The sequence below is a fragment of the Parambassis ranga genome, chromosome 16 (assembly GCF_900634625.1).
Source record: "Parambassis ranga chromosome 16, fParRan2.1, whole genome shotgun sequence".
Classification (NCBI taxonomy): domain Eukaryota; kingdom Metazoa; phylum Chordata; class Actinopteri; family Ambassidae; genus Parambassis; species Parambassis ranga.
In genome coordinates this window covers 8130214-8152221 of record NC_041036.1, presented here as the reverse complement: position 1 = coordinate 8152221, position 22008 = coordinate 8130214, and the positions used below count along the sequence as shown (strand labels likewise).

The window sequence follows — 22008 nt, the reverse complement described above, 5'->3', positions numbered from 1 at the left end:
GTTTGTGTCCCTCTTGCGAGCATTTTGAGCAGTCAAGTGTTCTTTTTACTAACTGCAGAGGACGCAAGCTCGAGGCACAGAGTCCCTGAAGACTATGTGCTTCATTTATTTAAAGTGGATATGCATTTAGATATAAATACACAGACTATGTTGCAACACTACTTGTGTGGACAACAACTTGTGCAAACTGAATTTCTTATCTGACAAGGCTGGCAGATTTCCAGAACAGGATCAATGCTCATGTAATCTGGTTAATCTATCCATCAGGAACAAAGAGCCAGCTTTTAACAATATTATGAACTTCAGCTGAGCCAAAGTACCACCCCTTCACAATCAAAGATGGTTCCAAGAAAGTGGCTGAAGTGGATTTAGAGGGTAATTTCATACTGCCTTAGTCAGCTAGTTTGAACGAAGAAAGAGTAAAAGGGGTCACTGTGGGGACACCCTTTTGCCATTGTTTTAATTGGAATAAAAAGATGAAGGTTTCGGCTACTAACCCTCCAGTGATTAAACCTCAAGGGGAGTGATTTTATTGAAAGCCCCCCTCCTTTGTCATATTCTACTTCCATTCACCCCGTTTTAATACTTAAAGTGAAAAGACCCCTCTCCTGCAAATCCAACAAATTATCCACCAGTGCCCCCACCTGAGATGACGAGGAATTACAACATGAAGGAGCAATAATGCTCCTTGATGAAGTGCTGAACACGGATAAATATGAAGTGTTCTGAATATGTGGACACATACTACCATTACATGTCGCAGCAACAATATGGAAAGCACATGATTAAACACCTGAAACCCTTCAAAGGGTAAACAATATTAACACAGCAAACTTGCAGTGGCGTTTTAAAATGTTTATTAAAAAAATTAGAAAACTTACATAAAAAACAAGGGTATACATCTATACGTCAGTGGTTTACACACAACAACCCATCCTTAATTACACAGATACGAGCTGGGGATTTGGTTTGTGGCAACCTACAGATCATGAGACGACTTGCTAAAAAGCTGCGCTGGAAACAGAGGGATAGGTAAATGCATACAGTATACTTTTGGTACACAGGGTGTTACAATAGTCAGATGTTCGACACGTACGAATTCACCAGATCTTCTTCTGGCTGTAGGCTCTACCAAATCTCCTGACAGATTGCTGTGTAAACCATGTAGTTTTGAAACCTTGTCGTAGAAATACTGGACTGTAAATGTGGCAGAGGGGAAATCTCTGGCATGAGGACCTCTTGTACAGCTAAGCTGAAATGAAGACGAATACAAAAGGATAATACTAACAATCACTGACCGCAGCATAAGTCTGCTCTTTGAGCTGACACCTAGAGCAGTATGTAAAAAAAGAAAAAAAGCCAAAACAACTGGCAGTGCATATTAGGAAGAAAAAAAAAATAAAACACAAGGCTCTGGCTATGCACAGGGGAAAAAGGGCAGATTTGGTCATTTAAGAAGGCAGTTAACCTGTTTGCTTTAACAGAATCATAAGGAGATAAGGCAGAAAACAAGCACTTTGCTGGTAATAAGTAGCACCGACTATTTTTGAAATGACAAGTAACACTGCTAAAGATAAATCCCCTCCCTATACAGACAGGGGAAGTACATATAAATAAATAGCAATCTACTGAATGATATGTTTCCGATGAGGAAATAATGGAAGAGAAGTATCTGGACAGGCAGTTTCAAGTGACAACAGAAAAAAATATTGGCATCTCAATTTTTGGCACATTGCTAACATTACACCATAGCTCCCCCTTCTGCTGGAAAGCTCTACAGACGAACACAGACACATTCCTTCTAGGCCCTTATATCCATCTATTGCACAGATCAATATTGTATAGAAAAAAAAAAGAAAGCAAACAAAGTGGGGAGAACCCCTAAAATAAAACTAAAAATGTGAAATAAATTAAGTTAAAAGCAAGTTATTATTGCACATAAATGCAACAAACGTAAAAAATAAGGTGGCAATGGTTACAGTACAGAACATCATAGTGCCGATGTGGAAAAAAAAAAAAACCCTCAGTGACAAAAATAACAACAAAAGATAATGACACACAAAAAGAGACACTTGGTACATTCAAGCAAGTCATCACAGTTTAAGCACTTGAGACTAGGTCTGGTTTGTGCCATTACACCAAAAACAGGTAAAGGTAGTGCTTCACTTCAGTCCAGAGTTTGGAATCTGACCTATAAAAGCTCCTACTCAAGAGTCGAGCTAATGTGGGATGTGGCATTCAGAGGACAGAATCATACCCGATACGAAAAGCCCAGTAACAGTCAAAATTTCAAGAGGTGGCTTTATGAATCTCTGCTATGGCACATGATGTTCCAAGGTGTTCAAGTAGCATGTAAAATCGAACCTTGACTGAGCTCTTCAGCCAGCCAGGAGGAGACTGGTAAGAGGACCCAGGCTGAGGATCAGTCAACTCAAGTCCGTGCTGGTGTGCATCGCTCAGATGTAACAAATGTACACATCTGAGACCGAAGACAACATGAGTTGACATTTGAATTACAGCACAACCCAAGTGCAGTTTTGAGAGCCTCCAAGGAAACAAAATGTGTCATTATGGGCTGAGAAAGGTCTTCAATAACCAACAGAAAGTGTTTCATCTGCTTTGGTTAAGAGCACGGAGATTGTCCCTCTTTTTGCGCCGCCAGCTGTTAGAGTTGTACTGCTGCTGCTGGTTCCTGAAACCTGGTGCCGTGTTATGACCCTGGGGGACAAACCTGCGCTGGGGACTGAAGTTAACTTGAGAGCGATTCTGGCCTTGGAGGCTACCGCCTTGGTTGTGCTTAAAACTGATTTTGTGTGGCTCAAATGAACCATAGGAGTTGGATCGCAATGTGTTCATGTGACTCTGTTGCCCTCCTACCTGAGGGCGGTGAAGCTGGTGGAGGGGGCTGGGGAGAGGGCTTGTGGAGTTTGTGTGCTGGCAGACTTGTGCAGCCTGTGTTGCATGACGGTGCACAAAACTGATCGCAGGTGGGTTCTCGTGATAGAACTGGCATTCGGAGAGAGAGGGGATGGAGATGTTTTCTGGGAGGGACATTGGGACCTGGAACAAAAAAATATGTATTGTGATGGGAAAAATGATTTAACCTTGTCTAGATACATTAGAGAAAAAGGATAAAATGTCAGACAAACCTGGCAAGGGGTGTGGATAAAGCCTGCTGGACGTGTGGCCATCTGGATCATCGAATGAACTGTGGCCATGGTGAGAGGGTGAAGCTGGATAGCAGCACTGCTGTTTTGAGGAGAATCTGACTCCTGGAAAAATACACATGAAAATGAGCTTTAGTTATAGACCTTTCCGTAAATGCGTCAAGAAACAATATTTGTTGATCTTACTATGTCACTTCCAGAGGAGGAGGACAGAGAGCAAGCAGAGGATGATGACGAATGGTGTTGAGGGCTGGGCAGGAAGACAGGGGAGGGTGATAGGGAATCAGCACTGAGAGGGGAAGAGGTGTCTCTTTGTTCTTCAACCAGCATCAGCCTGGCAAGGTCCTGCTCACAGGCATCTACATCTAGAATTAAACAGAATACTACCAGTGAGAAGACGTTTGATTTGTGCATTTGTGTGAAATGTTTAGACTGAATTGTACAACGTGATGCTCAAAAGTTACCGTGGCTTTCCAGCTTCGCCAACTGCTTAGCTCCCCAGTTCTTGATTGTCCAGTCTCTGTAGGCCAGCACCTCTGGGCTGACTTTGATGATTCGTCCTAAGGTGCTGTAACAGGGAGAATGATGGATTTATTAAAAATTTTAAAATCAGCCATGTTTGCTAAGCTTGCTAATACAGCATTCAAATATGATATGCACTAGTCACATGACATGGACAGGATTATGTTGAAACCGTTATTAAAAAAAGTGACCTATTTCTTTACTGACTCCACTTGAACATAGTTTAGCTGTGATATCTATTCTAATACATGTTTCTATCTACAATATGAGAGGAGGGGAACTGCCACCATGACAAATAAATCATGTTGTCACAAAGAGAAAGAAACGGCGGTGTTAAAGAAACCAACCTGTCATACTCTTTGTTGGGGTATGCACGTGCAAGGGGAGAAACACCATGGCTCAATACCATATAGGCAAAGTCAAACACCTGCTTGACCTGTAGAACTCCATACGAACTTCGGCCCACATCATTCCCTGCAGATCACAGCATGAAAACACAGGAGATTTTAAACATGACAGAACATGTGGTCAACGTTGTAGCTCCCATAAATCAACTGTTTTTGCACCTATTGTTGTTCCCATTACTAGTTCTTCCTTGTTTTAGCACATTTTACATGTTTCCTTAAGAAAAAAAGATGAATCTTTACTACAGCAATGTCCCATACACATATTTACTCATACATTTCAACTCCTAGTCTGACCTGGCTGTATTGGATCTTCTATGCAGAGCATGGATGGCCTGTTTCCATTCCCCATGGCTTTGAGCATTTCCTCCTTGGACATGTAGGCACCTCCGTTTTTCACCCGAATGCCGGTCTTCATGTAGTTGAAATCACGACCGTACAGCTCAAAGAACTCAATCAGCAGGATACCCAAGTTAATGTTGGAACGCCGGGTGTCAATCCGAGGGTGTAACTTGTGATTGGGAGGACAGTTAGATGTCAATGTCTGTCATTTACTTTGTAAACACATGCGAATTATTATTTTTGTAACCCCTACCTGCAGGAAGCTGATGGCCATAAGAATAAGGCTATATGAGCTGATGCCTCCAGTGAAGACTTCATTTAAATCCCTCTGAAGCAAAAATTGCTTCAGAACAAAGATCAGTGGTGGAAGAACAGTGTACTTCTACAAAACAGAGAAAGAAAAAAAAAAACAGTCAACCCGCAAATAAAGAGCTTTAATGTCCATTTAAAGTGTCAAATGTTAAAAGGCTTACCTTAAGGTAGCTTTTGATGAACTGTGCTGCTTTGACAGCAGTTTCTACATTAAAGCTGATGTCTACTTTCACATCTGTTTCGTGGTCAGTAAGCTTGATAATTGGCACCTGAAGAACCATGAAGAATTTATTAAAAATGCAAGTTGCAACCTGTCAAAATCTTCTGATGAACAGACCGGCAAAGTCAAATAAACAGCTTCTGGTGACCTACCGTAGCTTTGTCGAGGACCTTGATGGGATATTGCCCAGCCACATTGTGCTTCTTCAGGGCTTGCTCCAGTTCTTGCAGTGGAGGATGGTCCCACTTTCCAAACACCACCAGGTCAATGTCACTGAAAACAAAATGGAAACATGTTTTCAAAATGTTTGCAACCAAGTCCTAATTCAGAACTAACTTTCCAAAAATAATCTGCTCAACCTAACTAGTTCATTTGCACAAGAAATGTGGTTTATTTCTACAAATCAACTCTTACTACTTAAGAAAACTTTCAGCAGTGTTAACAGCCACAGTGAGCAGTTTAGCATCATAGCTGTGACAAAAAACAAAAATGTATATCCTACCAAAAATAGCCCTCCCACTTCCTAAAACTAGCACACAGACATTTTAAAAGCGGCCAGTGTAAGGTCACACTGTACAGGAACGGAAACTGTTACCTTGTTGGAAGATACAGTCCTGTGCTGAAGCTGCCAAATATCTCCACCTGCAAAGAGCAAGACAAATGTATAAAAGCTGCACTGACATCCTGCTTTCAAGCCTCACTGTATATCTAATTTCCAGAATCTTATTCAGCTACAAAATTAAACTACGGTAATATGCTACCAGAGTTTAAGAAACCATAAAGTAAAGCCCATTTGTGAGGGCCAAGATAAGTTTATAAAAGCAAAAGATCTGTTCTGAAGTGCACAGATTCAGTTAGTGGTGTACAGGGGAAAAGGAGGCACTAATCCTACTATAGGAAAGTAAGTGACATATGGTGTTATTTGTATTGTTAACTGCCTACACTGCAGCTCCAAACAACCCGAATACAGACTTTGTAAGACAATAATATTTATTTATACTGCGCATTAAAGGTTTGCAAGGAAATCAAATTTTAAAAACCAAGGGTACGGTACACTAAAAAAAAGACACCAATTGTAACTTTGAAGTGTGTGAAAACTGCCCAGGGGTGCTGACCCAGGCCTTTTCCATCATCTGCTGACTTGTTACACACTTGCATTGTGTTTCCACAATTGTTTTGTACCAATAATTAGATGTAAAACATTTGCCTTTCCATTTTATTTATTTAATCTCTTTTCCTTACATCCTTAACGATTAGGTATACCCAATCGTTAATCCCCATGAGAGAGAGGCTAGCCTGAAGCTTCTGTGTGCACCTACTTTGAAAAATGATTGCTCCTCTCTTCAGTTCACCGAGTTCACAGATATCTTGGCTAGTTTTAAATCAAACACAATATGGCTTTCAGTATAGCATGGCCACTGAATAGCCTCTTTGTGATTTTGTTTCCCTTTTTGACACAAAACCTTTCAATATATTTCAGACCAGACGAAATACAAAGGTGTAGATCTTCAAAGAGATCAGACAAAGGTTAACACTGGAATATAAGGACCTTCAGCTGACCAGAATTCATGGCGGCAAGTGAAGGTGCATTGCAAAAATAAAAAAATAAAAATGAGCACATACACCATGGTTTTTATTGTACATTTCCCCACTAGATGCAAAAGCCAATTGTTACTGGGTCTTTGTATGTGTGTGTTTTTAAATCCAGTGTGGAAGGGGCTGCAGTGTTTATTCCAAACTAGACCATAGCTTTCACCAACAGGAATCACAGCACCTGCACCTCTCTCCTGTCCCCACTCACCCTTGCCGTGGGCCACAAGTCCTTAATGACGCTTTCAATTCTGTTCACAACGTCTCTTCTCATGGTCTCTTCCTCAGGTCTTGGGGACATGAAGTTGAAAAAGTCCACAATCTCCTCATGAAGACTGAAAGTGAACAAAACATATGCAAAATCAGAGTGAAAAGAGAAACAATAGAAACTGGCCTAATATAAACTGAGGAATCAATCAACACCAATTCAAGAGAGTGTCATTAATTATACTCTCTAAACATTGGAATGACCTGTTAAATAAAATCTCTCCGTCTTCTTACCCATTGATGCCCGGGCTGTAACGTCTGGTTTTCCACAGGCTACATGAAGAGTCTACATAAGGTCCACTGTAGGACAGGAGTGGGTTGATGCCGTGGAAAGTGTTGGCTCTATTCAGCTGCCTCCTGCGGCCGCATGAGTGTGACTGATAGCGGTGGTGCTTGTTCCCGTGCTGATTTTTCATCCCCGTGGGGGTGTGGCCGCCAGATTGTTGCATGCTGCGACAGTGTTGCTGAACAGCGTGAAAAGGTAGAGAGTGTCGGAGATTGTTCTCGTTTAACTTGTGCTCGCCGTAGTGTAAAAACTGGCTGGCCTCTTCTGTGACGTTCAAATTATCGATCTGTAGAGAGGAGCCGGACGGCGAGGAGCTCTCGGCCTCCGAGTCAAGAGAGGAGGAGGACGGCGACAACGAGCTCTTTCTCCGGACACTTCCCCTCTCTCCGCCGCCGTCTCGCTTCGGCAGTTTCCCGAACACAACTCCAGGCGGCGGTGCTACATTTCTGCAATACTCGCCGTGTGAGTCCGTGGAGTTTGCACTATGCATTGCAAAGTTACGTTGGTGGTGGAGGTGGTTGTCGACGCCGGAGTTTGCTCCATATCCCTGAGAGGTTTCCCAAATGTGCATCCACAGGGAATTGGCAGGTCCCTTCTGCTCCGGCTGGATCCAAGCGGTCCTGGAATCCATTGGACTCGAGTTTGCTGAGAACCTCTTCACGATAAATTTGCACGCAATTCAAGAAAATAAACACTTGACACTCAAGGAAACTAATTATTCCTACCGCGTTAAATTACTCGTTATCCTCGAAGTGTTTCATGTCCGGAAACTGGTTAGATTTTTCAAGCGGCTTGCCCAACTCCACTCCCCATACAGCCAGCCAATATGGCGCACCCAGCAGCACGGGTCAGCTTCTGCGCATGTTCGAGGGATTTAAATCTTTGAACACGCCCCTCAGCCGGCAGAAAGGAATCAAATATGATAGTCGCAGACCGGAAACACCGGAAGTTCTGCCTTTTTTACAGCCAAGAAATAAAAGCAAAGGGAAAAATCTAATGCACACACATGCTTATCAACATAAAATATTGTTTATTCACACTCCTGGCATTTTTTTCTCATTGATCATTTTGAAACAGGAAATGTTGTAGGAAGTCTGGCAGAGTACGGCACAAAAATATTTCTGATCGATTACAATGTAACTAGCAAAACTGACATTATAGGCCGTTATTCTTTATCTCAAAAACTGCGCAAGACTAAAGGGCCGATTAAAAAGTAATATAATTCCTATAGATTTGGAACAGAACGCACATATTCCAAAGGGTTATGCTTTTATTTTGAAGATAACGCAGGAAATGGCGTATCTCGGTCTATGCTTGCTACCAAATTTAACACAAATGATCCCGGGAAGAATATAAAGAATACAAACAAGTGGCAACCAAGAAATGCCGACTGATTAAAAAAGAAAGAAAGAAAGAAAAAGTTGAATTTATAACGAACTGATAGCGCTTTGCTGGTTCGGTTAATCTGGCCTCATTTTGACTCCTATTGCCAACTTCTCTAATGAAGCCTATTCGGCATTCATTGTTGCGTTCCAATTGTCTATTGGCTCAGACCGCTCAATCACATACATTGCAAAGACACACACACACACACACCTAAATAGAGGAGAGGCAGGTAAACACAGACTACACTGAAAAATAATTTGACTCAGTTTGTCTCATTTTAATGTGAAAACTTAATCTCTGAAAGTTTAGACTATACAAAAACCCATTCTTACAATCTGATTTTTCATGAATACAAACCACATTTAAATTTGCACACACGCACACATACACACACAAACATTCACAGCTACACCAGAACACACATAGCCTATACATATATTACAGTTTTACCTGAGTCCAGTGGTACCATGGGAATTTATGCTAGTACATTTGTTACCAGGTGAGGTTAAAATTTGTTGAAACTAAATTTTATGCTTGCTACAAAAACTGAAAAACAGACATTTATATACAATTTGAGAGCATAAGTGCAAATAAAAATGCAAAATGCAGCAATTCAGTTCAACTGAAGACATTTTAAGGCGTAAAATGCCTGGAGGTGTTTTGACTGTCTTTAAGTTTGGTATGAATTGACAGGTTGGTTCATTTTTAGCTGCTGATCTGCCTGCAAACAGAGGCTAGCTGGTTAATGCAGCTAGTGACAGCAGGAGGCACGGTCTGAGAAGCGTCTCCTCTCCAACTTGCCAGGGAGTTCAGGGCTTCTTTAGGGTTGCTGGGAGCCAGGTCGTAGATGCAGTAGACAGCTGCCAACTGGACTTCCCAAGGCACGCCTGCAAAAAGACAGACTACAATTAGAGCTCTAACTGGTAGGATGGCTTCTTAATTCAAGATGCATTTTGTTTATTTGGCACAGATATGTCAAATAAATGCAAACAGATTTGTGTCTGTGAAGAAGAGTATTCTCTGCAGTTTCATACCTTCACTCTGCCCATGTCTTCCAAATGTGTTGATGACGTTAGCGACAGTCTTCACTGTGGAAACACACTCCTCCTTAAGTCCAAGTTGACCGAGCCGTCCTAAGGAAAAAAAAAAACACACAAGATAATGAAATCATGCGTTGAAATGATTCTATTACTGTTTGCTTCACTTAATAGAGACACACAGACAAAAACAAACAAAGCAACTTACCTATAAGTCTAAGTACAGTTGCCACAGTTACATCAGAGACAGGAGGTGTTTGAGTGTTTGAACGAGATATCCAAGAATCCATAAGTGGCCACAACTCTTTGCTGTCAAAAGGAAAAATAAACATTTTCATACTCACAAGAGTCAAATTAAAACTACTGATTATCGTCATTTCATTTCAGAAAAAAATATCATACCCCAGTAAATTTTCATAGGTCCACTTCCACTTCTTATGTGCACAAAGGAGTTGCAGTGTGAAGACTTGTTCCCACGCCTTGGTTCCCAGGTCATCCCCATAACGGCCATGTTTAGCGAAAGACAGATTTGACCCTGATCGGACCTCAGACATTGTTCTGGAAATCAGCTGATCAATGTCGCAGGGAGGACTCTGCAGTGACATGGGAAGATTTGTTTTTAGAGTGTGCACTCAATTTAATTTGAGAAGGTTATACTGGAAAGATGTGAGATAACGACAAGTAGGTGGCTTTAATATAAGAATCAATCAGAATTCCTTTATTTATCCCAGAGGGGAAATTCTTCAATCTCTGTGGAACATTTTTAGGTAATTAATTAAAAAAAGACTTGAGGATAGTTAAATAGAAAATGTAGAATATCGTTTCCAAAAATACCTTTTCCCAACCAAGGAATGCTGAAAGGCAGCTGAGAAGCACTTTTTCTGCTTTCAGATTGGCGATGGCATGAATGGCCTGGCACAGAGAACTGTTGTGTGAGAGAACAGTGGGCCATGTTGTCACCATAAACAAGATCAGCTTAGCAGAATCTGGGAAATCTGCAGAGAGGAAACAGAACCAAATATTAATAACATCAAGCTGACTTGATACGGTGTAGGATGGTAGTGTCGACAATGTTATATCGCAAACCTTCTAAAAGAATGCTGTAGGCCAGAATGTGAGCCTTCTCCTGGTCTCGCTTCTGTCTACAGATTCCTGTGTAGACTCTGCACAGGGCCTGCATGTAGTCTCTGCTCATGTCTTTTCTATCAGCCTTCAGCTTTTGCAGGATGGCCGCAGTCATGTCATCTGCCTGACACTGAAGAGAAAGGTTATGACTGGTGTTACTAATGTCATTTCAAAATAACTTTACAGAATTCACAGGAACTTTTGAGGAAAATTGCTGCCAAGTCACCAGAGCGTCATCATTAGGTTGATGGAGGATGAGAATGTTTAATATGCAAAGACAATTACCAAGTATACTAACCAAACTGCTTTGGCAAATTTCAGCAATGACCTGCTGCTCCTCTTCTCTCAAGACAGGCTTTTTTGGAAGGTTGCCGACAAAAAGGTGGCTCCTAATCACAGGCAGCAGATCAAAGCACTGGTTTTCAATTTTCTTAAGTGAGCTAACTATTAGATTTTGCTCTCCAGCTTCTGCGGCTGGAAAGGTTGTCTCATTTTTGAGCTGGTTAAGTGTCTGGGTTTGGGGTGAAGTGGTCTCCACTTCGCTGTTTGAGGAGAAAGAAGAAACCTGTGTGTGAGCAGAGCTGCTGTCTAGCCTGAGACATTTGCTTTTAGGCAGAGGCAAATTGTTGGCCGGCCTTTTTTCTCCCCTATTCTCAGTCTTGGTGAAGGCTGTTGCAGTGGAGTTGATGGTTTTAAAGCCAGACATCTGACAGTCAGTTGTTGAAGGCACCGTTCCACTCTCTGATGAACACATATTGAGGCTGACGTTGCCTCTGAGAATGCTCAGTGTCCGGGCACGAGCAGAGAGCTCTGGGTACATGGTATCAAGTATCCTCATGGAGTTTTCCTGAGAAGCACCGGTAGAAGAGGATGGTGAAGAATTCATCGCTGTCACAGGCAGGCGACCAGGGACCGGCACAGCGTGTTTTGGAGTTGCAGAGCCAAACTGAAGAGGTGATGAGGGGACTCCATTTGGAGCGACTGGGCTATTTAGTGCTGAAGAAGTTAGCTGCTTAGGTGTTGAGGGGGTGTGGACCGGCGTGGATGGCGAAACCAATCTATCCATGGGTGAGGGAAATGAGAGTTTTCCTACCGCCTGCCTCGGACTGATTGACTTGCCTGCCTTTGGAGGTGTGTACAGAGGGGTCAGGAGAGGAGGCAGTGGAGGACCCATTTCAGAGAGTAGGTGGCCTACACCCTCTGGGGTTTGAGCTGCACCTAAACTTGACTCTGGAGTTGCTTTTTCCTCTTTTGTCACACTTTGTTTTTCAGGCACTGTTTGACATGACTCACTCGCATCCTCTCTGGTGGTGATACCCTCTTCCTCTAAACTGGCAACGGTTTTCTTGTCTGGTGAGATGGCTTTTGTGCTTTCAGCACTATTTAACTCTTCTGGATTAGGGTCAACTGTTGAAGGCTGCTGTTTCACACAATCTAACAGACATGTACGGTTTGACTTCCTGCAAGGAGATTGTGTATTTTCCTTTAAAGAAATATTGTCAGTAGTCATTTCTTGGGAGTTTGGAGGAGAGGGGCTGTGGTCAGTTTTGCTGTTTATTGTCTCTATGTTGATATCTGTAGGTGTGTTAATAGTTGCTTGATCCTGGTCACCACTGACCTTCTTTAACAATAGAGAATCAGGAGCCAGAGATGTATTATCACCGCTTGGCTTCAAAGGTGATGCTGCTACATCCACTCTCGTTCCTTGTATTGCCACCTGATCTTCCTCCCCGAGCAGCTTACTAGATGCATCTTCTTCTAGCTTCTCTTCCAGATTTTCATTGGACACGTTCATGATACTGCTGCTGCTGCTTGATGGACAGGGTGTATATTCTGTCATTTCTAAGTCCTTGCTGATAGAACATGTGTTTTCCTGGGGTTTACATGCAGTGGTATCGTCACCATTTGTTTCAACTCCAGAACCATTTTCAGTATTTGCAACGTTGGTATCTTTCAGAGAGTCACTGAGTGTTGAAAATGTAATTGGCTGGATTTCCTCTGCTACTTCAGAGATGGCATCACATGCTCTTGGTGATTTTTTTAGTAACATGTCTACATCCATCTTTGTAATACTCTCTGACTGATCTTCCATTGCCTCTTCTAAAGTATTTTCAGTTTGAGGGATAACATTGGCATCACTGCAAATGAGATTCACATTGACACTGGATGGCTCCGGAGGTTCGACAGTTAGTGAGACAGCGTCAACTGAAACTGTAATGTCTTGTGTGGAAGATGATAATGCTGATAATAGCTGCACAGATGATGGCTCCTGCTCAGCCTGCACGTCTTCCTGTGGGTCGTTTTTACCATTGTTTGCAATGGTTTTGTCCATTGTAGTAATGCCACCTAACACATCTTTGGAGTCTGTTTTGTTGCACTCGTCCTTCTGTGTCGTGTCCACTTTCTCCTCTGTCAGATGTGCAGTGGATTTTGGAGTCTTTTGAATTGACACGGATGCTGTCATGTTGTCTGCAAGCTCTTCTTCTTTAAAAGGAGAGGAGTCCTCAGGAGGTTTGGCATGGTTTTCTTTCTCTTTATCATCTGTTTCCATGGATTCCACCTCAGCGTCCTGAAAGTAAAATCAAAGTAGGAATGTCATAAAAAAAAATTATGTCACATTATAAATCTAAATGTGAAAAAGCTGGACATTGATCAGCTGAAACAAAAACTCTCACCCAGTCAGATAGCGGTGATATGCAGGGTTGCATTGGTTTGAACAAATCCATAATCGCCTCAATAGATATTTCAGAGTGGTCCGTGTCTGCAGAAGACTCTGTGTTTTTTTTCTTGGGTGAGCTCTTGCCCTTTTTTGGAGTGTCTGGGGTTTTCTTCCCTCTTTTAGACAGGGGAGATGCTTGGGGGCTGATGCCATATTGTGCATGTGAAGTTGGTTTTAACTGTATGTAAGTGGCTTTTGTAAGTGCGTTGTAACTGTGGGAGTCACTGATCTTGTGCGAAGAAGATGGGGATGTTTTGGTCAGGTGAGAGTGCAGTTTGTTTTGGGGAGAGGAGGTAAGAACTTGATGGAACTCTGAAATTACAAAAATTAAAAAAAGAGGGTTAATGAAGGCAGATGCTTTAAAATTATGAAAAAAAACACTTTTTAGAGGCTGAAGCTGTTAAACTAGCTCTAGGAGTTCGGACAGATATTTAAGGAGGCTGAAAAGTCCAAGAGGTGAGGTCAACCAAATTTACATGCTTAGGACATGAGACATTCTATTCACATACTGTATGTCAGTAATAATAAGGGGTTTTGTTCATGCCTTACCTGGGAAGTGCAGCATCTTTGCTGATGACTCATGCGCTGGCTCGACACAAGCCCATAAATTTTCTAGAAGCATCCGGATCTTCTCTGAAAGTCACACAAAATTGACGAAAATTGATCAACAAAACTGGTTTTGGGTCAGTGCTTGCTCTTATCACCATAATGTAAAAAAACAACTGCATACCTTTGTCAACTTTTGGCTCTGCGGGGGCACTGGCTTGGGTTGTTGTGCTCTTATATTCTTGTTGAGAAAAACAATATGTTATTTCTTTTTGAATTAAACAATTAAAATTATGGCAAACATGATAACTTAACTACTTATGGACACACTGTCTGAGCAATAGTAATAGGTAAAAAACACCATGTAAAAAATATACTTTACCTTTATTTCTTTCTTTTTCAAGTTTCATCAGTCTCTCCTACAAAAAAAAATAAATGACATAAGGAATGATCAGTTTAAGTGCATTACCACAAATTGTTTCAAGTTAATGCAACTTTTTACTGCACCTGGAGGTCATCAATATTTCTCTCAAGCTGAATCTTCTCTTTGGTCAGTTGGGAAATTAAATGATTCTGCTCACATACTGAATCTGAAAGGACATTCAAGGAATTACAGCTGAAGTATTGTTATTGTTAACAAAAATTCAAGACATGCAAATAACATAATGTGTCATGTTGAGTAAAATTTGATTTGTAATGCCAACCGTCAAGAACTGTAACTTTATTTTCAAGGTGTTCATTTCTGTTGAAGAGAGAAAAACAAAACTATACTTTTTAACTATAAATTTATTTATGAATAACAACCAATATTGCTCAATTTAAGAATCTGTGTCTTTAAAGCAAGTACAAATTCTTACATGCTCGTCATCTTGGCATTCTCCTCCACCAACTTTTTAACTTGATCGGCTTCTAGCTGGAATTTCTTCAAAGACATCTGACGAGGAGAAAAATTAAAACACAAACAATATTATGTTTCCTGGGTCGGATGTTGGAAGATCTGTGTCTGATGCCCCACAGAATTATAGCCAATTTTACACATCAATAACGATAATGTTGGAATATTCAAATAAGGCAAATGTATTTCTAGAGCTTTTCTATCTCTTACCTGGGTCTTCAGTAAGTCATTTTCCACAACCGCCTTTTCCCTCTTCAGCTGTGCAATTTCAAATGACTGTGCCTCATTTAAATCTAAGAGTTTGAAAGAAGAGTAAAATCGGTTACATTTATGACAAACTGTTATTTTGTTTATAAAATACAAGCCTTCTTAAATTATATTTACCTTTCACAGACTTCAGCTGGTCTTCAAGCTTCTCATTCCTAAAGTTAGAGAAAAATACTTATTAACATTTTACTAAAAAAATTGATTTTATGATTGTGCCTGGTACCATTACTTACTCTGAAACTGTCGTGTTATTTTCTTGTTTAAGTTTTTCCATCTTTTCAGACAGCTGTTCACAGGCCTCAAGTGCAACCTAGAGAAATAAACAATGAATTCTGGTATAAAATACATAAAGCCAAGCTGTAAAATGAATAAAATTAAATTATTCTTGTCAGTTTATTGTTTGAATTGGGACATACCCTCTTTTCTTCCAGCTCTGCTTGCACAGAGTCATAATGTTCTGCCTTTTTCTGCAGAGTAACCAGCCGGATCTGGAGTTCTTCCAGCTGTTGTCGAAGCCTAATTGAGTCACTGTTACAAAAAGGTAAAGGTAAAGAAAATCAATATTTAGTTGCAAGAAAATTTAGGAGGACTAACTGACTGGCAGACCACAGTATGTACGCCTACAGAGCTGTATGTCAGACAGACTGATCAGCAACAGTACAGGTAACTTTGTCTCCTGGAGCGAGAGCAACCACCTACTGCTCAATGTGACAAAGACAAAGGAACTAGTGGTGGATCTGAGGAGGACAAAGTCTCCAGTGACCCCTAAAAGCATCAAAGGGGTCGGTGTGGAGGTGGAGGAGTACGAATACCTGGGAATGTACTTGGATCATTAACTGGACTGGAGTAAGAATGTGGACACTGTTTACAGGAAGGGCCAGAGTCTCCTCTATTTTCTGAGGCAGCTGAGGTCCTTCAACATCTGCAGGACGATGCTGAGGATGTTCTATGACTCAGTGGTGGCCAGTGCCATCATGTATGCTGTTGTCTGCTGGGGCAGCAGTCTGAGGGTGAGGGAAATCAACAGACTCAACAGAATCATCAGGAAGGCCGGCCATGTTGTGGGAGAGGACCTGGACTCTCTGACAGAGGCGTCTGAGAGGAGGATGTTGTCCAAAATAAAGACCATACTGGACTGTCCCTCTCACCCCCTCCACACTGTGCTGAACAGCTACAGGAGCTCGTTCAGCAACAGACTCCAACTCCCACGATGCACCACTGAGAGACACAGGAAGTCATTCCTGCCCGTCTCAATCAAATTACTGAACTCCAAACTATAACAGTCACTCAGACACTGTACATTCATACTGGTACATTCATGTCATGCTCTTTACTATGTAAAGGTTTTTATACAACAGTAAATATGTTCTTCTTTAGATACAACTCAGAGATTTAAACGCTATCTAGGTATTTAGATATTTATTATATATTTCAATTTCATCTTTGATGTTTATTTGACTGTAACAAAAAAGAATTTCCCCTCGTGGATAAATAAAGGAATTATGATTTCGATTTTTTTTTTCAAAGACAACAAACGCACCTTTGAAACCTAATATGTCTGCACGAATTATTATTAATTCCACTTATTTACAGTTGATGCCTGCTCACTGAACAACGAAGATATCCAACTTGTGTACAGGAGTCTTAATAGCAGTTTCTGTACGTTAGGAAGTATATCGATGACAATAACTGTTCGTAAATACTCACTCTGTAACCGTTATCTTCTGTTTTAACGCCAGAAATGACGACACATACTCTGTCAGACTCTGGAATGTCGGAAAAAACAAACAAACAATGAGATTTATAAATAACAACACTGGAAATAGAACTAGAACAGGGAATAAAAGTTAAAGGACTGTTTACGTTCAGTCTACAAATGAAAAGCAGCGATATTTTAAGTGAATTCACGGTCAGAAAGTTCCATCTGACCTGGTGCAAAACAGAGCAGTTTTGACAGTTTCCAACCGTCGCGTCCGCTGCGATGGCCACCATCTTGGATTGATTGTCACCTGGCATCATGGTAATACAGTTTCTAACGTCACCTGCACAGCCTTTATTTTTATATACTATAAAGTGACTACCATGTCTTGGTGTCACATATTCTAAACTGGTTCAAAACATTTCGCGTCTCCCACGTTGACGAAGGACCCCAGTCAGGACCCAACATGGTGACGTCACCAAACCCGGAAAAGCTTAAATAAAATTTTTTATTCGACACGCTGTAACCATAGCTCTGCTCTGCGTATTTTTTCCATATAGGAGCGAGTTAGACATTAGTTCAAATGTTGTTCACATGTAGTTTATATCTTATTTAAATTGGGTTTTCGAGGATATCTGGATTTTATTCAGGCAAATTTGAGGGCATAACTGATAAGTACGCTTATAAGTATGCCGTACAGTCGTGTTATTGTACTGTTAGAATGAATACTTATTAGTTTGCTGTTTTCTTAAACCCATTTCACGATTATACCAAACATTTCTCAAGTATGCCAAATATAATTCTATCAGTACTTCTAACAACTTCTAACCATATGTACCATGTAGCCACGATAACTATTCAGTGATCCCTGGTGGTCTAGTGGTTAGGATTCGGCGCTCTCACCGCCGCGGCCCGGGTTCGATTCCCGGTCAGGGAACAGACTTTTTTTTTCTTTTCTTAACATTGTCTGATTGACCTCACAATGCTTTTTTTTGGAATGTCGACCAATAACACCTTACTGATACGTGACAAATGTAGCCCTGTAATAAGTAGTTTAGCTTTTCGTCTGTTGGATTTTTTTATTATTTATTATTTTTTTATTATTATTTTATTATTTTATTATCTACACACGCAGCCAACAGAGGGTGCTGTTGTACTGGCTTTCGTAAACTTTAATAATGAAACACATTGGTTCTTCTGTCCACAGATATTGGGAGAGTAATTTAAGGTAGTATGTGTATATTGGGGATGTTTACACTATGCTGATTTTTATTTTGGAGTAATTTAAAACTGTGCAGACTGATATGGTGTTATCTCCAAACCCAGTGAGCACAGCACTGAATTATTCCTAAACTAATGCTTATAAAATTTAAAATTTAGATTAGATTAGATACAGTAATGACAATTACTTTTTATAATGACAGACTTGAGGTTATTTTATGTGGTTGTCCAAGCGTTTATGGTCATTCTTGGGGCTACAAATTCTCTGCTTTCCCTCTGCTTTTTTGAGGTGTTGTAATTATTAGTACAAGGTAGATATGTTCCCATATGTATTGTCATCTTATGGAAAAACAAAGAACAATGAAATATGTTGTTCATACTCTGGCACTAATTCAAATATTCAGCAATAATATCAAAAATAACATTTAAAATAGACTGATCCCTTAAAAGCAGTTTTTGCTCACTAGCTGAGCCAAAACAACAAAAGGTGCTGGGATGGCTGTAGGTGCATCCTGATGGAAAGATAATAACCCTGTAACTTCAGATGAACCCTTTGAGTGTAGCCTCAAGGCTAAAGAGCCCACTCTCTCCAAACAGATGCAGTCAGAGATAGCATAGTTTCTTTAAAGTGGAAAAGGTGAGTGCTTTTCAAGCTTTCTCTCTTCCTGCCCGTCTTTGACAGACAATCTCTTATGAGATTAGGTAACATTTTGGATGTTGCTAGATTTGTCTCGATCACCTTTGTTATCTACAGGAAGCTTTTGTCTGATACCTATCACAGTATAAACAAAAAAAGAAAGGCTTCATCCTCTTAAGCCCTTTCTTCGTGTGTGGTTGCATTTGGTCCCTCTGTGGTTATACTGCACACTGAGCAGGAATAGTTTTGTAGATTTAACACTTTTGATTTCAATTAATGTATATCTTCTATTTAAGAGTGCAAATGGCTGATGACATTCCATAAGACTGAATGGCGTGTGTGTGGTGAATTTGTTGCTCTTGTTAAAGAGTCAAACTAGCATTGATTAATAAAACTGTTCTGTATTTCTGAAGATCTTGCAGAGATTTGCTTTTGAACAAAAACCTCTATTATTGCACTGGCCCACATTCATTCAATAATTCAGTACACACACTCACCAACACAACCTCACACACACAGACAGGGGAACACAGTGCCCCAAGCTGGCCAGCTATAAATTGATGAGCGAGAGAGAAAGGCGACAAGGATGAAAACCCCTTTCACTCTTCATACCCACCTCTTCCTCTGGTTTACTCGCCCTCTTTCTCACGACATTTTTCTCTGACACCACAGAATACATAGATATCCTGCCTACTCTGTTTTTTTCTTTTCTTTCTGCTCCATTTCTTCTCACACTTTTCTTCTTCTATTCTCCATCTCAGGGCCTTAAGACAGTGCCCCAGGGATTATGACAATGGTTATTTTGTTTCAGACATCTGTGTCTCCTTGACTTGTTGAGAAATGAGTCAAAGAGTAAAGCCCAGACACAATATGTCATAGGTGTTGAAACGGCTAATACTATGTTGGCATTACTGTTAGCCAGGGCCCGGGCTTACGTGCTGCACTCCACCGCATGCTGAGTCCTAGAACTCAGCATTAGGCCTCAGCGTGCAGTCCTAAAAAAGGTTTATCATATTATTTTCTTTCATTTTTGTTGTGATGCAAAATGTAATGTGGTGTTTGAGCTTCGGTCATATAAAGTAACTGCTCAGTCAAGAGCACACTTGGCTGTAATCAAGCCCACGTACAAGCAAACAGGTTTTTTTTTTATTCATCGTGTTGCCATGCTCATTAGGGATCCACAGTAATCTGATGACATTGACTGAGGCTATGTAAACGGATCGCAAAGGTGTGAACAGATTGTTGAATATAACTTAAAAAAAGAGTTCATTTTCAACCTTTTCAAAGTGTGCAACCAGCAGTTATACACATATATTTTTAGCAAGAAATAATCGGACAGGCTGAAGTTACCAAAACAGACGCAACAGACAAAGACTGCAGTTTTTTAAGGATGCTGATTAGACATACATCTATGTCCAATGTCCTATATCCAACTCTATTTTGTGGCTTTTATGCATGGGCATAAAGTTAAAACTGTTACATCGCAATATCTAATGAAAAAGAAAATGTTTTATAAACCTGAAAATCATATAATTTGTGGCCTTAAAGCAAACAAAGGGATGCACAGGTTTTATGTATGTGCTCTATGTTGGAAATCATATCAGTACCAGACCCATATATCGTTCTGATATTGATAACAAATGACAAATTGAAGGAAAAACTGGATTTAAGATGCATTACCATTAACAAAAGGACACCACAGCTGGTAAATCTATGTATTAAATGCAAAACAACAGCCCTGTGATTGTGGAGATAAAAGAATAAAACAGTGATGAGAGTGATGTTAACAATAAGCTGAAAGTCAGGGCATGATGACAGCAAACTAACCAGGTAAAAACTTTACCTAAAAAAAGAGATTACATTTCCCTGTTGAGTCTTGAGTTTTTCCACCTTACAAGGGTCCGTTCAGAGTTTAAACCTTTACACTTCCTATCAGACACTAAACAGAATAAGGCCTGGACTCATTATATAGCTGGGTTGCTGTCATGTAATGTCATTTACATCGTCAAAGCAATCACACTGAAATCCTCTCAACCATCCATATGTACCAATATATGCATTTTTGATATGCATTTGTTTCTGCCATTTTTATCCTTACATGCAATTTATACAATAAAATATGATCATATGATTTGTTATTGACCAAAATGTTTCAATTTGACAGCGCCTTTTCAAAATAAAATACATGTTTTGCATAAAAAGGTGCAGTTTATCAGCATGTAATGAATTATAATACAAAATAATAATAAAAGTAAAAGGTTCAGGGTAGAGTTACAAAAGGACACATTTAAACTGCTTATTAATACAGTCTTCCAGCAATGCTGTATTTTAAAGCCAATAAATAAAATAAACAATACTGTACACGGGTCACACACAGTAAACGTCGATTTGATGAAATCAATGTGACAATGTTTAAAGCACCACTTAGTATGAAAACCAGTTCACACAGCCGTGTCCCATCTTATCATCTCGAGCGCTCTCATGCACGATGGTTTTCTTTCCTTTTCTTCTGTTACACGACAACAGCTCAGGGTAAAAATCATATTTACTTAATTGTTTCTTTGAAACATTCCATCTCATTATCAGATACCAAATTTCCAATTGATGTAGAACTGCAGGGGCAGAGCAGGGTGTATCGCGTGTTGCTGCGTGGCAGTGCTTGAAACCTCATCAACAGTTTTTCTCTGTTGGTTTGCCATCACCCGCCTTTTGGTTGGGAGATGTTGGGCGTCCTGGGTACAGTTACAGTATATAAACAAAGCTGGGATTTTTCAGGTTTTCAGTTTCTTTCAGACATGTCAGTACTATTCGCTTTAATCAAGATTCGGATTTTGCTCGTTCCTTTTCATAATTCTCTCCTTTAGTTGCTCTTTCCTGATCACATTCCTGTGTAGTGTTGTCAGCATTATGTTCTTGTATCCAGATGTCCGGCATCGCAGGGAGAAGGAAGGGCACTGTAACTCTCCATTGAAACCAACCATGTTGTTCAGTGCTCACCACACGCTTCAAACAAAAACACTTGCGTCTTTTCAAGCATGGCTTCAAATATAGTCTTTTATAACTAACTATGTGTCTGTATACCAGACTGAGTCACTGTGTAAGATTAGAGGTTTGAATTCGAACAGGACTGGCAGCACTGCTTGCCATAGAATTTGTGGTTGCAGACTCCATGTTGGGGCACCAGGTAACACCAGCTGAAGTAATCCCTACACACAAGATCTGTGGAGAGGAGAAAAGGAAAAGAAATGATTTAAGGAACTCAGATCTAGATTACTCTGTTCAAAAAAAGAAGATAAGATAAGATAAAACTTTATTAATCCTGGAGGAAATTCTTTAATTCGTTAAAGTGTATGTAACCTTAACTTC

The 22008-nt window shown here is 40.4% G+C and overlaps 3 protein-coding genes and 1 non-coding gene across 4 annotated transcripts in view; 1 reads left to right on the top strand and 3 right to left on the bottom strand.

Moving 5' to 3' along the window:
* Positions 1–960: 960 nt before the first annotated feature.
* Positions 961–7932, bottom strand: LOC114448399 (terminal nucleotidyltransferase 4A-like). Its single transcript, XM_028425317.1, has 12 exons — positions 7059–7932; positions 6769–6892; positions 5563–5609; positions 5120–5240; positions 4909–5016; positions 4689–4817; positions 4391–4604; positions 4037–4163; positions 3632–3735; positions 3354–3532; positions 3150–3272; positions 961–3060 (listed from the first exon to the last, which is right to left on the bottom strand). Exons 1-12 carry the CDS (start codon positions 7739–7741, stop codon positions 2611–2613), a joined length of 2409 nt encoding a protein of 802 aa, XP_028281118.1. The 5' UTR covers positions 7742–7932; the 3' UTR covers positions 961–2610.
* An 872-nt stretch (positions 7933–8804) lies between these two features.
* Positions 8805–17227, bottom strand: ice1 (KIAA0947-like (H. sapiens)). Its single transcript, XM_028426319.1, has 20 exons — positions 17015–17227; positions 16793–16851; positions 15502–15613; positions 15319–15395; positions 15203–15240; positions 15029–15111; positions 14781–14857; positions 14628–14665; positions 14431–14513; positions 14306–14342; positions 14108–14164; positions 13927–14010; positions 13334–13689; positions 10957–13227; positions 10620–10788; positions 10368–10528; positions 9936–10126; positions 9742–9842; positions 9531–9629; positions 8805–9383 (listed from the first exon to the last, which is right to left on the bottom strand). The coding sequence occupies exons 1-20, from the start codon at positions 17102–17104 to the stop codon at positions 9202–9204; spliced, it is 4365 nt and encodes a 1454-aa protein (XP_028282120.1). The 5' UTR covers positions 17105–17227; the 3' UTR covers positions 8805–9201.
* Positions 17228–17649: 422 nt separating this feature from the next.
* trnae-cuc (transfer RNA glutamic acid (anticodon CUC)) lies at positions 17650–17721 on the top strand. Its single transcript has one exon. It is a non-coding gene; the product is annotated as a tRNA-Glu (tRNA).
* Positions 17722–20865: 3144 nt separating this feature from the next.
* The window catches only part of adamts16 (ADAM metallopeptidase with thrombospondin type 1 motif, 16), a 39275-nt gene continuing 38132 nt past the window's right edge, over positions 20866–22008 (bottom strand). The window contains exon 24 of the mRNA XM_028425670.1: positions 20866–21861. Coding sequence (XP_028281471.1) covers positions 21746–21861 — 116 coding nt within the window. The 3' untranslated portion in view covers positions 20866–21745. The remainder of the gene's footprint in view (positions 21862–22008) is intronic.

Excerpts from the sequence above, each read along its gene's own strand:
- LOC114448399 (XM_028425317.1), bottom strand. The coding sequence starts at position 7,741 with ATGGATTCCAGGACCGCTTGGATCCAGCCGGAGCAGAAGGGACCTGCC. Across the intron at positions 3,736-4,036 it reads CCCAACAAAGAGTATGACAG|CACCTTAGGACGAATCATCA; the intron begins GTTGGTTTCTTT and ends TCCCTGTTACAG. Across the intron at positions 3,533-3,631 it reads GGCGAAGCTGGAAAGCCACG|ATGTAGATGCCTGTGAGCAG; the intron begins GTAACTTTTGAG and ends GTTTAATTCTAG.
- ice1 (XM_028426319.1), bottom strand. The coding sequence starts at position 17,104 with ATGATGCCAGGTGACAATCAATCCAAGATGGTGGCCATCGCAGCGGAC. Across the intron at positions 16,852-17,014 it reads ACTGCTCTGTTTTGCACCAG|AGTCTGACAGAGTATGTGTC; the intron begins GTCAGATGGAAC and ends CCGACATTCCAG. Across the intron at positions 10,127-10,367 it reads CATTCCTTGGTTGGGAAAAG|AGTCCTCCCTGCGACATTGA; the intron begins GTATTTTTGGAA and ends ATGTCACTGCAG.